The sequence below is a fragment of the Phycodurus eques genome, chromosome 4 (genome assembly GCF_024500275.1).
Source record: "Phycodurus eques isolate BA_2022a chromosome 4, UOR_Pequ_1.1, whole genome shotgun sequence".
Classification (NCBI taxonomy): domain Eukaryota; kingdom Metazoa; phylum Chordata; class Actinopteri; order Syngnathiformes; family Syngnathidae; genus Phycodurus; species Phycodurus eques.
This window is the reverse complement of record NC_084528.1, coordinates 25,706,231-25,720,871: the sequence shown is the minus strand read 5'-3', so window position 1 is coordinate 25,720,871 and position 14,641 is coordinate 25,706,231. Positions and strand designations below refer to the sequence as shown.

Sequence of the window (14,641 nt, the reverse complement as noted above, 5' to 3'; positions counted from 1 at the left end):
ATAAGTTACTGCTGCACTCTAAAACTAAAATAAAGCAAAACTACTTACCATTCAAGTAACTGTCACACTTTATTTTAGCTGTATGGCCAGCAGGTGAGGTTGTGAGTAACATTTCAGTCCTCTTAAATTGCATAAACTTAACATAATATATATATATATATATATATGTTGGATTTATCTCACCAAACATTATAATGAATAAACACAAAAGGAATGAAGACGTTGGTCATTTTACTCATGAGGAGGGCGCATGGGAGATTGTTCAGGTTACAGCCTCTCAACACGCTCTAAACAATCTCCCCCGTCGCTCCTACATTTATTTGAAAATAGGAGGGTTCTACAAGACATAATATTCTAAGCATTAAGACACAACACAAAACATAGGACCAGACGACACCTGTCCCGTCCCCGACCACATCCGATCACGTCCTTGGTCAAGGCGCCCTTCCATCAAATGTTGCTGAGTCATCTTCTTGAAGGCGAGACATCTTTCTATCTAAATATTGTCCATAATACTAATGCAAGCTACTAATGCAAAATACTAATGCAAGCTACTAATGCAAAATACTAATGCAAGCTAAGCAAATAAATGATAACTACTAAAATATATCTAACAATATATATATAAGTTTAACGCTGTACTGTACACTAAAACTAAAATGAAGTAAAACTATTCAACATTCAAACTACTGCCGCCATTAGAAAATTTTCATTAAATGTTCAGGTGAAGTTTTAAATAATATTTTAACCCTTTTGAGTTGCATAAAAGTACAACAAATCTAAAACTAAAATCTATCTATCTATCTATCTATCTATCTATCTATCTATCTATCTATCTATCTATCTATCTATCTATCTATCTATCTATCTATCTATCTATCTATCTATCTATTTACCCTATAATTTAGTATCTTATTGTAACAATAATGCATTTGTTTATAGGAGTTTGGTTTCTAAGTTTAAAATACACGCCACTTTTATAGAGAGAGACTTTTAATTGTTGGAAACAATATGGTGTCTAACTTCGGTGCTGAGACGTTTTGGAAACGAATCGCCTTTTCGTACCACGTAATTTTGTTTCGTGGTGTTGCCGTAGAAACCGGTTCCGGATATGTCGCCACATGACACTTTCACTTTCACTCTGACGGGGAAAAGCCAGTCAGTCGGTCGCTTGAGAATGTTTGAATTAGCTTTTTCTTTTTTTTTTAATTAAACATAAATTCCTGAATTTATATTTACCCATAAAATTGGAACGAGGAGATTGCGTGTTTGATCCTTGAAGACTTTTTTACTGTTCGGTGTCTTTGACAGTAAACGTACAGTAAGTACAGCACACAAGTGAAACGGTTGCGTTTTGACAGGGATATTGTTTTTCATGTTTTTACTGTGACCATATTTTCGTGCGAGCTGTTCATGTGAGTGACAGTGTTATGAAGGTTGGAATAGGACGTGAGTATGGGCTTGGTCTTTGTGCTTATGCTTATGGCGTGCAAGCGAAAGTCCACATGAAGATTGACCTGCAATGAAAACCCCTAAAATTCCATCCATCCATTTTCTGAGCCGCTTCTCCTCACGAGGGTCGCGGGCGCGCTGGAGCCTATCCCAGCTGTCATCGGGCAGGAGGCGGGGTTGTATTGTATTGTCCTCAACTAAACTTCTACCTGAGTATACACTACTCGCAATAAGTTCTAGATATTTGGCTTTGGGGTGAAATTTCAGGAAGAAGCTAAAATGCACTTTAACCTTTCCAGGTGACGCTCATTTGACCTCTAAACTTTTGAATGTCCACCTGTTGAATGTTTTAGTGCTTTTTGCACAACTTCTCGTTGTCGAACAGTTGAACGGACAGCATAATTCGCAACAGTTATTTGACCCATTTTGTACGTAAATATATAAAATATATTTTAATGTCTTGACAGGCATTCATATCGACTAATAATAATATTCATACAAATAATAAAATTATTTCATGGTGTTGACAATAAAATAATTTAATTCATAACAATAAATACAATTAAATACGTTTTGTATAATACTATTTGGAATAGAACATATGACAATAATGAAAATCATAATTATATGATAATAGAAATGATGGAAATGAAGTGATAACATTATTTGATCTTTTTAAAAACAATTCTGTAATTGTAATAATAATACAATCATAACAATTATTATCATTATCAATATTTTGGCTTGTTAAAAATACCATTCAATTATTTTTATTTAATAATAATAATAATCATAATAGTTATTATGTTTGTTATTAAATAAAGAAGTGCAATAAAATGATTTTAGCTTGTTAAAATACAAAAAAATACAAATACAGCAAAATTATTTTTCTGTAAAACAATCAAAACAGCAGTCATTGAAATCAATATTTTTTAAATGTCAGAAAATATACATTGGTACAAAAATATGTAATAATTTTCTATAATAATAATAATAATAATGATAAAGCATCAAAATACAATTATTTGATCTTAATATTTTTTTATATTTAATAATAACGTGTAATATTGATCATTAAAAAGTCATATTAAAATTATTTTATCTTGTTAGGGATACAAGCAAATTATTTTTCCGTAGTAAAAAATCATAACAACAATAATTGAAATTATTTGTTTTTATATTTTATACAAAATGCACTTTCGTACAACAATAACATTTAATATTTTGCAGTGACCTCTACAAATAATGTTTCTGTCATCAATCATACAAATGACAATAATAATAATGACAATAACACTGATAACTTGTAATACAGTGATTTGAGCTTGTTAAAAAACAATTGTTATGCTTCCGTGCAGTCACCTCTGCGTTAAAATTGGAATATTAGGTCAAAACATGAGGAACGGCCCTGTATGATGCAATGCAGTTGTACAAATCTACAATAATAAGACAATGTTCAGTCATTATTATTGGACCTCAATGTGCAGGTGTACCTAATATTATGACTTATGATGATCTCTTGTGTGTGCAGATGTCGAGAGTGAGCACCTTGTTCTTCCCGTTGCTGTTTGCATGCGTGGACGTGTGCATCCTGACCTTCCTGCGTTTCCTGCAGCTGTCGCCACAGTTGTTCTTCTTTCTGTGCCCGCCACTCATCGCCATGTGGACGGAAGAGCTGATCAGGGCCGTCCTCCTCCTGCTGCTCCTGCCCAGAGGTCCCTCATGGGCCAGAGGCTTCGGTGGTCTCCAGCACGTCCTGGTCCTGTGCTTGCACCTTCCAGCCTATATGACGCTTCTCCACGCTCTGGGCTGGGCCGCGGAGGAGGAGATGTGGGGGTGGCACTCTTGGGAAAGGGTGAGAAATAAACAAATGTTTACAACTAAAAACTGAAATCAAAGCCACTTTTACACTTAAGTTCCGCAAAAGTTTAGTTCTTGGTACTTTACTTAGGGTGGAAAGGAACTGCAAGTTCCTAGAGCTAAATTTTGTGAAGAAATTGGGGCAGAAATGCAGTTCCCTTCCTACAAGTACCAACAACTAAGACTCCTGGAACTTTAGGTGAAAACAAAAGGAACTTAAAGGAACCCGAGCTGGAAAGGAACTGCAAGGACCTAGAACCAAAGGTTCCTGGAAGCTTAGGTGGAAAGGAATTGCAAGTACCTGAAACAAAATGTTCCTAGATCTTTAGACGGAAAGTAAGTCCAAGTAGCTAGAACTGAAGTTTCCAGGAAGTTAAAGGATGTACAAGTATAAAAAACAAAAGGTTCCTGGAACTTTAGGTATAACCTGGCGTTGAACTGCATTTCCATCCAAAGTGTCACGAACCTTTAGTTCTTGGTACTTGCAGTTCCTGAAACTAAAGCCACATTTCACCTTAAAGTTCCAGGAACCTTCAGTTCTTGGTAGTTGAAATTATTTTTCTGCAAGTACTAAGAACTAAAGGTTCTTGCAAATTTAGGTACCATGGGTGTAGTGTGTGAAGGAGGCTGCTAATAAGAACATTTGTACAGTTTTTTCAGGGCTACCTGGTGATGGTGGTGTCGTGGATCTACTGGACTCAGTATGTCCAGTCTGTGCTGGTGTCTTTGTCTCGCTCCATAATGTCTGTGTGGAGGCCGAGCAGCAAACGCCAGGAGCCTAAAATGAACACCACCTCATCTCTGAGGAGATTGATGGGATTCATGCGGCCTCACCTTGGCTGCTTTGTGGCCGTGTTGCTTCTCGTGGGGCTCTCCTCCTTCTGTAAGTTATTTTATTCAACCAAGACACTTCTCAGTCGTCAACAAATCTAATGTATGTGCTTTCAGAAATGTTGAAGTCATTTAGTCTACAATAAACCTAACATACTGTACGCCATTCATCCAGGGATTTGATTTTGCTTGTCCGGGGTGGGGTCGCAGGAGCAAAAACCTAAGCTGAGAAGCTCAGACTTCCATTTCACCAGTCACTTTGTCTAGCTCTTTCGAGAAGATCCAGGGACTTTCCGAGGCCAGCCGAGAGACAGTCTCTCCACCATGTCCTGGGTCTTCCCCGGGGCCTCTTCCCGGTGGGATATGCCCGGAACACCTGACCAGGTAGGAGTCCAGGAAACATCCTAAACAGATGCCAGAGCCACCTTATTTGGCTCCTCTTGATGCGGAGGAGCAGCGGGTTTAGCCATTCCCAGATGATCGAGCTTTTCACCCTAGCGCTACGGAATAGTGCAGACATCCTGCAGAGGAAACTCATTTCGGCTGCTTTTATCCGCAGTCTTGTTCTTTTGGTTATAACCCACAGCTCGTGACCGAAACGTACATCGCTCGTCGATCTCCCGCTCCATTCTTCCGTCACTTGTGAACATTAACCCAAGACACTTGAATTCCTCCACTTGGGGAATATTCTTATCACCGACACTCCAACCTTTTCTGACTGAGGACCATGGCCTCAGATTTGGAGGTGCTGATTCTCATCCTAACCTACTCGGCTGCGAGAGTTGAAGATTGCGGCTTGATGAAACCAACAGAACCATATTATCTGCAAAAAGCATAGACGCAATACTGAGGCCACCAAACCAGACCCCTTAAATGCCTCCACTGCACCTAGAAATTCTGTCCATAAAAGTTATGAACAGAATCAATCAGTGTGCTTGTGTTTTCAGGTGAGATGGCGGTCCCCCTGTACATGGGTCACATGACAGACTGGATCCAGAACCAGGGGGCACCTGACGCTTTCACAGACGCCATCACAATCATTGCAATCATGACTTTTGTCAGGTACAAAATGTGATTTTTATACAATTTGTGCATGTACATTTTGAAGAGATGTTCCTCTTGTTTTTTTCCAGTGCGGTGCTGGAGTTCATCGGGGACCTGATGTACAACGTCACCATGAGTCACATTCACACGGCGGTACAAGGAGATGTGTTCCAGGCCATACTCAACCAGGACATCGCTTTCTTTGACGCCACCCCTACAGGTTATTTGTCACTCCCAGTTGAAGTCTACTTACTGTAAAACGAACAACAACGAGTAAGCATTGTAGTGTACATGGAAACACCAAAATGTTTAACCAAGCCACATCGTTTCATCTAATGAAGGTAAAGGCAAACATTTGCAGTCATGCAATATGCCGTAAACGGGCTAAATTTGCATTGATTTTACTTAAACTTTCAAACAACTGCTACTTAACACGTGGAGCAGCAACACATACAAACAGAACATACAACAATAATCACAGGGATATTCTCTCTCCTCTGTGGCAATGACAACTTACTAGAGTTTACTGTAGTTGGGGTCCTTCTCTTCCTCTTCTTCTTGCTGTTTATTACGCCCCATGTCTTATAGTTGAGCTCAGTGCTGCCCAGCATGTTGTGGTACAATGTGGTACTACATTGAGGGCGCACAAGATTTAGACTTGCCTGTATACTGTAAAAACCCATGAAACACAATCTGTGTATGAGGACCCACAATATACCGGGGGTTCTTTGTTCAGTATATACTTTTTGTTTCTTTTTTTTTTTTTGGGTGAGCTGTAAGGTTTTTATAAAAGTAAAATTTATGCTTTGGCTCAATAAAGATTGGGAAACACTGACTGAGACAGCTAAACTTGTAAGTGAAGGTACCGCTGTATTGTGTTGTTCCAGGTGAGCTGGTGTCGCGCATCACCACGGACACCAACACCATGAGCGAGGCGCTGAGCGAGAAGCTCAGCCTGCTCATGTGGTACATGGGCCGCGTGCTCTTCCTCTTCGTCTTCATGTTCAAGCAGTCGTGGAAAATGTCCCTGCTCACGTCCATGGGGCTGCCCATCATCTGGGTTGTGCCAAAGTTCACCACACACTTCTATCAGGTAACAAACCACAACAAACACAAAAGCAAAAAAAAATATATCCACAACTACTTCAGAGTCACAGCAAATACAAATTAATTTATATAAAAATCAAACAAACTTTGTCTTTTGCGTAAACGTGTAGGACACTTTTGACCCATCAGCGAACCTGACGTACAGTGGGTACGGAAAGTTTTTAGACACCCTTAAATTTGTCACTCTTTGTTATATTGCAGCCATTTGTTAAAATAATTTCAGTTCATTTTTTCCTCATTAATGTACACAGATCACCCCATATTGGCAGAAAAAAAACTTAATTGTTGACATTTTTGCTGATTTATGAGGAAAGAAAAACAGAAATATCACACAGCCATAAGTATTCAGACCCTTTGTTGTGACACTCATATTTAACTCAGGTGCTGTCCATTTCTTCTGAACATCCTTGAGATGGTTCTCCACCTTCATTGGGGTCCAGCTGTGTTTGATTATACTGATTGGACTTAATTAGGAAAGGAACCTGTCTATATAAGACCTTACAGCTCACAGTGCATGTCAGAGCAAATCAGAATCATGAGGTCAAAGGAATTGTCTGAAGAGCTCAGAGACAGAATTGTGGCAAGGCACAGATCTGGCCAAGGTTACAAAAAGATTTCTGCTGCACTTAAGGTTCCTAAGAGCACAGTGGCCTCCATAATCCTGAAATGGAAGACATTTGGGACGATCAGATTGGCTGTGCGGCCAAACTGAGCAATCGCGGGAGAAGAGCCTTGGTGAGAGAAGTAAAGAAGAACCCAAAGATCACTGTGGCTGAGCTCCAGAGATAAAATACCGAAGGAGGGGCTTCGGAACAACTCCATGACTTTTTTTGAATGGCCCAGCCAGAGCCCTGACTTAAACCCAATTGAGCATCTCTGGAAAGACCTGAAAATGGCTGCCCACCAACGTTCACCATCCAACCTGACAGAATTGGAGAGGATCTGCAAGGAAGAATGGCAGAGGATCCCCAAATCCAGGTGTGAAAAACATTCCCCAAAAGACTCATGGCTGTATTAGCTCAAAAGGGTGCTTCTACTAAATACTGGGGTCTGAATACTTATGGCTGTGTGATATTTCAGTTTTTCTTTTTTCATAAATCTGCAAAAAATTCTAAAGATCCATTTTTTTTCCTGTCAATATGGGGTGCTGTGTGTCCATTAATGTGAAAAAAATGAACTTAAATGATATTAGCAAATGGCTGCAATATAAAAAAAGACTTTCCGTACCCACTGTATATTCTATTAATATTGAGGATGAGTGTTTAGTCTTCAACAAAGCATGTGTTTTTTGTTCCGTAAACACCAATGACGCTTTTGAATCTTAAACAGACCAGCAGTATGTTTTTACAAAGCTCAAAGACATCAGTGTAGTCAATGTACGTGTTTTCGTAAAGATTGAAGACCATTTTGAATCGTCCATAAATTTTATGTTTTTGTAAAAATCTAAGACAGTAGACTATTTAAATGACCATAACCATGTTTTCATGTTCCATCATGAAACACAAAACAGTCTTCAATGAAGCTAAGACACTTTTTCATCTTCAGACACTTCAGGGTCTTGATTAAACCTAACATGCCTGTTTTGTTGCCCACCAATGTCTTGATTTTCTGTCTTTCCACCTTTTGTAGACATTATCAGTGAAAGTTCAAGAGTCTTTGGCAAAGGCCAACCAGGTGGCTACAGAAACCTTCACCTGCATCAAGACAGTGAAAAGTTTCGCTAATGAGGACGGCGAGACGGAACGCTACAAGCAGAGCATGGAGGAATTGTATACCCTGAACAAGATAGAAGCGGTGGCATATGCCACCACGACTTCGGCCAACAGTGTGAGGATCCTGCACTTGAGTTTTCAACCAAAAAAAACATGCTTTTACAAAATCTTTCAATGGGCTTAAGTGCATGTTTTCGTAAACATCAAAGACACTTTTGAGTCTTCCACAAACCTAATACATTTCTTCACAAACGTCAGAGGCAGTTTAGTCTTCACTGAATCCCAATGTATGCCGTAACACATTCACTGCCATTGACGGCTTTAGAAGTCAAATATCCATGTTAACTGTTGCCGAAAACCAACATTGAATGCCCATGCCCAGAAGCCGGCAGCGTTTCTGGGTGTTGTTGATAAATGGCTTTTGCTTTGCATAGTAGAGTTTTAACTTGCACTTACGGATGTAGGGCTGAACTGTATTTACTGACATTGGTTTTCTGAAGTGTTCGTGATCCCATGTGGTGATATCCTTTACACATTGATATTGGTTTTTGATGCAGTGCTGCCTGAATCTACATTTTCAGAAACATCAAAGACAATTGATCCTTTAGTGAAACTAACATGTTTACGTAAACGCTAAAGACTAATTTGAGTCTTCAAAAAATCTATTGTGTTCTTCATAAAGACATGGTTGAATGTTTCTTTCTTTTTTTTTTAAATTGTTTTGTGTTCCCAGATGACCACTCTGGTCATGAAGGTGTGCATTCTGTACTACGGAGGCGTGCTGGTGACCCGGGGGACTATCAGCAGCGGGGAGCTTGTCTCCTTTGTCCTCTACGAGCTTCAATTTGCTTCTGTTGTGGATGTGAGCTCTCAATTCAAATACAGGTATTTTACACAGCGTAATAACAAATAATCATGTGTCGTATGTCATTCTTCAGGCCTTAATGAATTCCTATCCGAATGTGAAGAAGGCTATAGGTGGCTCTGAGAAGATCTTTGAATACTTGGATCGAAAACCTCAGGTACCCCCAGAGGGAACCTTGGCCCCAGAACACCTGAAGGGACACGTTCAGTTCAAAAACGTCACATTTTCCTACTCCGGCAACAGAGACGCTGACAGTGTTATCCTCAAGGTTTGTTACAACCGATATGTTGTCACAAGAACCGTTCCACATCAACAAACCTATTGTGTTATTACATAAACATCAAAGATTTGATTTAATTTATGACAATTAAGCCTTGTTCGCATTAAGGTTGACGACAATTTGGAATCTTCACCTAACTAAACAATTCAGTCTTCATTGAAGGTAAAATGCTTTTCCATCAATATCATTTTCAGTCTTCAACCAACACAAACTGATTGTCCATAAATGTCAAACGTACTTTCCAATGGACATATTCTACATGTTTTTGTATGGATTTAAGACAAAAACAAAGACACTTTTAGCATCTTTAACGACCTAAGGTACGTTTTTGTAAAGATTGACGACAACAAACCAGAAGTATTTATTTGTAAGCATCAAAGACACTTTCCCACCTTCAACAAACCCAAATCACATATTTTTATAGATGTTAAAAGAAACTTTGTCTTCAGTAAAGCTATTGTGGACCTTTCTGTTTCAGGGTGTGTCCCTGGAAATGAAACCAGGGCAGATCACTGCGCTGTTGGGGCTCAACAGAGCCGGAAAGTCCACCTGTGTCAAGCTACTGCAAAGGTTTTATCACCCCCAAGGTGGACAAATCCTCCTGGACGGGGAGCCCCTGGAGAGTTACAAAGATGCTTATCTTCGGCAGAAGGTGACTGGGACCAACTTATTAGGATTCAGAGTATGGGTTGAACGACTAAAGATTTTTTGTCGTCAACTACAATGTGATGAAAATTGAGTCGAAGTCGATTAATCAATGACGTCGTTGATATTTTTCCAGCACAGTGCTTTGATCCCCAACCTCTAGTGCGCCGCGGACCGGTTCCATGTAAAGACGTATTTTGACGGACAGGCATAGAAATAAATAAAAACAAATGATAACAACTTAAACTCACCATTACGCTAATTGTAGTCATTGTAATTAATGAGAGTCCTGTGCATGTTTCTCTTCAACAAACTGGCCGGTCTCATCTTGTGTTCTATAGCATGGCTTGTTGTAAGACAGGCCATCGTAAACAGGCAATTATTGTTTTATTTTTTAGCATATCTCTGTTCCTATTTTACTTGTACTTTCATTGTATTTGAGGATAGACTTGCTACAGGTCTCAATTTTGGTAAAATACAGTATTTCCACAGGCATCCATACGACCGTATAGCATGCCTATACTGACATTAGTGTCATAAGGGGACACAAGACCAATAAAGTTCTTCTGAGCACACTGTTGTTGTCTGTGCATTATGAGAAATAACATTTTGGCCACCAAGATGGGAGTTTCACTTCACGCCACTGCCCTCGTTCCTCTGCGCCAGTCCTGACGTCCCGCTTATTTTAATCTTTTAAGACTAGTGGCGATCTGAATGGGAATTATCTTACGTCTGTGAATTTTACTGTTATTATTACGATGTTGCCATCGTTAATGCTGCCTGGTTTACATTCCACCTTTTAAGTACCAAAGATCTCAATCAATCTACCTCTCGAGGTCTTTTTTTTTTTTTTAACATCGTGTCGTCATATGCAGAGATTAAAAAAGTAACAAGCCTATTTTAAAAAGTAAAGAATACAAAGTACACATGTGTTTTTAAGAAAGGGAGTAAAATAGAAAGCTGGCAAAACAAATACTGACTACAAAGTACAGATAGTTGAAAAAAAATCTACTTAAGGACAGAATATTTATAAGTATTTTTAATTTGTTAATTCCCACCACTGCCCTTAGATCTCGGTGGTGAGCCAGGATTGTGCGCTGTTCGCCCGATCTGTACGGGAGAACATCAAGTATGGCCACCCGGACGCCAGCGACGAGGAGATGTACCAGGCCGCCCGGATGGCCAGTGCCCACGACTTCATCACGACACTGTCCAAGGGCTACGACACAGGTGCCACCACTTAGGTTGAAAAGGGTGGAACAGTTATGGAAAGGTTCCTGAAATTTACCATGGGAAGTTAAGATGAAGAATTTTGGAAATATTCAAAATTGTAACCTTCCCATGGGAACTTAAAGAAATTAACTGGGAATTGAGTCACCTATTTGCTATTTTTGTGCTCAGGCCAAAGTTGTCACATGTAGCACTATTGCTTTGGTGCCAACTTGTGGCATCTTGGTGCCAAGGAACTGTGTTGAAGTGCATCGAGTAGCTTTATGGTATAGGCAATTACAACATTATGCGCAGATTTTTGCTATTTGTGGCGCGGCTCAGTCCTGGGAACACTGTACCTTAAATGCTTTATTTATTTTTCCCTTCACTCGAGTGGCGGCATATCCAAAGGCTGCTTTTACAGTACCTATAATTTTGGCTTGCAACACAAGTTAATAACTTGAAAAACTTGGGTAAATTGGGCCACTTGTAAGTCAATGTACCTCTGTCTTTGCATGAAATCAGGTTGTTTTAGTCAGCATTATGCTGAAATACGTTTTCCCCAACTGTATATGTTCCCTATTGAAATGTGTTCAATTTTGTAAATTCCTGATGTATTCATGTTTATACCCCACTGTGAAAATGGACGTAATTTCATAACCCTCGCCACCACCAGTTTTTCCAAACGGATGCTATTAACGATGTGATAAAAGTTGCATCTTTGTTGGCTAGACACCGGTGAAAAAGGGGGACAGGTATCTGGTGGCCAGAAGCAACGTATCGCCATTGCCCGAGCCTTAATCCAACGACCCACCATCTTGGTACTAGACAACGCCACCAGTGACTTGGACACTGAAAATGAACATCAGGTAAGCCCCTTTATGTAAGGGCCATCTAATCCAGTTTTTTTCCTGGCTGGTCCTTCATGTAAGCAATTGATTCATCATTAAAGTTTGCAACAATTGACGCATTTTGTAAAGCTCAAAGACACTTTGGAATCGTCAACGGAACTTAAGTACATGTTTTTGTAAATACCAAAGAAAATTTAGCCTTCAGTGAAGTTAAAATGTTTTTTCTAAACATCGTGAATACATTTTGTTAAGATCAAAGACACTTTCGAATAATCACCAAACGCAAACTACGTGTTATTAACAGATTGAAGACCATTTTGAGTCCTCAAAAAACCCAACGTATTTTTCATAAACCTCAATGACACGTAATATTCAATGTACCTAAAGTACAGTACGTTTTCTTAAAAAACAAAGACAATTCTGAGGCAAACAAAGCTAACGTGTTTTTATGAACATCAAAATTTCCAGAGGCTCAAAGACACTTTCAAATCTTCTTGTTTTTGTAAAATACAGGAGACAAGTTTGAGTCTTCAACAAACCACTTGTTTTCTCAAACATCAAAGACATTTTTTATATCTTCAAAAGGCCAAAAGTATGTTTTCATAAAGATCAAGAATCTTTAATAGACCTGAAGTACAACCCCAATTCCAATAAAGGGATGTCGTGTTAAACATAAATAAAAACAGATTACAGTGATTTGCAAATCATGTTCAACCTATATTTAATTGAATACACTACAAAGACAAGATATTTCATGTTCAAAATGATAAACTTTATTGTTTTTAGCAAATAATCATTAACTTAGAATTTTATGGCTGCAACACGTTCCAAAAATGCTGGGACAGGGTCATGTTTACCACTGTTACATCACCTTTTCTTTTAACAACATTCAATAAACATTTGGGGACTGAGGACACTAATTGTTGAAGCTTTGTAGGTGGAATTCTTTCCCATTCATGCTTGATGTACAGCTTCAGCTTTTCAACAATCCCGGGTCTCTGTTGTCGTATTTTACGTTTCATAATGCGCCACACATTTTCAATGGGAGACAGGTCTGGACTGCAGGCAGGCCAGTCTAGTACCTGCACTCTTTTACTACGAAGCCACGCTGTTGTAACGTGCAGAATGTGGCTTGGTATTGTCTTGCTGAAATAAGCAGGGGTGTCCATGAAAAAGACATTGCTTGGATGGCAGCATATGTTTCTCCAAAACCTGTACATACCGTTCAGCATAAATGGTGCCTTCACAGATGTATAAGTTACCAATGCCATTGGCACTAACACAGCCCCATAGCATCACAGATGCTGGCTTTTGAACTTTGCGTCCATAACAGTCCAGATGGTTCTTTTCCTCTTTGGCCCTGAGGACACGACATCCACAATTTCCAAAAACAATTTGAAATGTGGACTTGTCGGACAACATAACACTTTTTCACTTTGCATCAGTCCATCTTAGATGAGCGGGCCCAGAGAAGCCGAGGGCGTTTCTGGCTGTTGTTGATAAAGGGCTTTTGCCTTGCATAGTAGTTTTAAGTTGCACTTACGGATGTAGCGCCGAACTGTATTTACTGACATTGGTTTTCTGATGTGTTCCTGACCCCATGTGGTGATATCCTTTACACATTGATGTCGGTTTTTCATGCAGTGCCGTCTGAGGAATCAAAAGACACAAGCATTCAATGTTAGTTTTCGGCCTTGCCGCTTACATGCTGTGATTTTCTTGTGTCCATTGTCCTCCACAGGTCTACCAGGCTTTACTGAGCCAATGCCTCAACAATTACTCCGTGCTTCTGATCTCCACCAAGATGAGCGTGGTGGAGAAGGCCGACCACATCATCGTGCTCCACGATGGTGTGGTAGAGGCAGAAGGCAGCCACCACCAGCTGTTGGAAAGGAGCAAGCTTTATGCTCAGCTGGTGAAAAAGGAGGTGCAATGAAAATTCTACAAGTGTAGCGTATGCCTTTTTTAAAAATGTATATTTTAATTCCACCTAAGCACAGCTCTTGTATTTGTTTGTAATTTGTTTCTATATTTCCGAACCCCCAGTTGCTCTTGATACGGAGTCATCCATATTTGAATGCAGAGAGAGTTAAAGCACTTTCAGTGCCTTGAAGGTAGAAAAGCGCTATAGTGCAAGGCCATTTACCATATTATTATTGAGAGTATATATTGTTTAGGGGACTATTGTAGCTGTGAACATTTCTCTCACGGGATGAATAAAGTATCTATCTCTCTGGTTGTTCTAGTCACACTTTTCCACTGACATTATTTTGTTTAAAACACGGAATATCTCTTTAGTGACCTTCTTTTCTGTGCTCTAGCATCCACCTCTATGTCCCATAATGTCCACTATGATGTCCCATTTTCAGGTTCATTGTCCGTATGTGTGAAGGTAAGTGGGTCGACGTGACTTTCGACTCACTGGCGACCAGTACAGGGTGTAGTCAGCTGGAATAGACTCCAACTCACCAGCCACTTTGAAGAAGACAAGCGCGAGATAAAATAAAAGGATGTATATTATCCATATGGACACTTTATCCACAAATTAGAGTGTAAATCCCTTCCTTTCTTTCTCCTGACTCACTGTTGTTGCCATTTATTGCACCTTTTAATGCTAATCTTTGCTAAAATAAGGGACTTAAACGCCCACGATTCTTTTGTTAGCTAGCTCGTCCGTGCTTTCACCGTTCTCGCCCTTAGGTGCACAGGAACCAAAAAAACGCGATGTTAGTCCCGTAACTGTGGTAGTTTTGAACATTTTTTATCGGCCATTCTCAAGCTAGCT

At 39.6% G+C, this 14,641-nt stretch overlaps 1 protein-coding gene across 1 annotated transcript; it reads left to right on the top strand.

Moving 5' to 3' along the window:
* Positions 1 to 1,152: 1,152 nt before the first annotated feature.
* Positions 1,153 to 14,105, top strand: tap1 (transporter 1, ATP-binding cassette, sub-family B (MDR/TAP)). The gene is made up of 13 exons (XM_061674816.1): positions 1,153 to 1,321; positions 2,984 to 3,307; positions 3,964 to 4,195; positions 5,091 to 5,205; positions 5,277 to 5,407; positions 6,075 to 6,280; positions 7,924 to 8,121; positions 8,740 to 8,868; positions 8,945 to 9,139; positions 9,630 to 9,803; positions 10,867 to 11,026; positions 11,738 to 11,874; positions 13,598 to 14,105. Exons 2-13 carry the CDS (start codon positions 2,984 to 2,986, stop codon positions 13,790 to 13,792), a joined length of 2,196 nt encoding a protein of 731 aa, XP_061530800.1. The 5' UTR covers positions 1,153 to 1,321; the 3' UTR covers positions 13,793 to 14,105.
* The last annotated feature ends 536 nt before the right edge of the window (positions 14,106 to 14,641 follow it).

Bases quoted from the DNA above. Each gene is read 5' to 3' on its own strand.
- tap1 (XM_061674816.1), top strand. From the start codon at position 2,984: ATGTCGAGAGTGAGCACCTTGTTCTTCCCGTTGCTGTTTGCATGCGTG. The intron at 5,206-5,276 runs GTACAAAATGTG...GTTTTTTTCCAG, and splicing joins GCAATCATGACTTTTGTCAG to TGCGGTGCTGGAGTTCATCG. The intron at 9,140-9,629 runs GTTTGTTACAAC...TTTCTGTTTCAG, and splicing joins CTGACAGTGTTATCCTCAAG to GGTGTGTCCCTGGAAATGAA.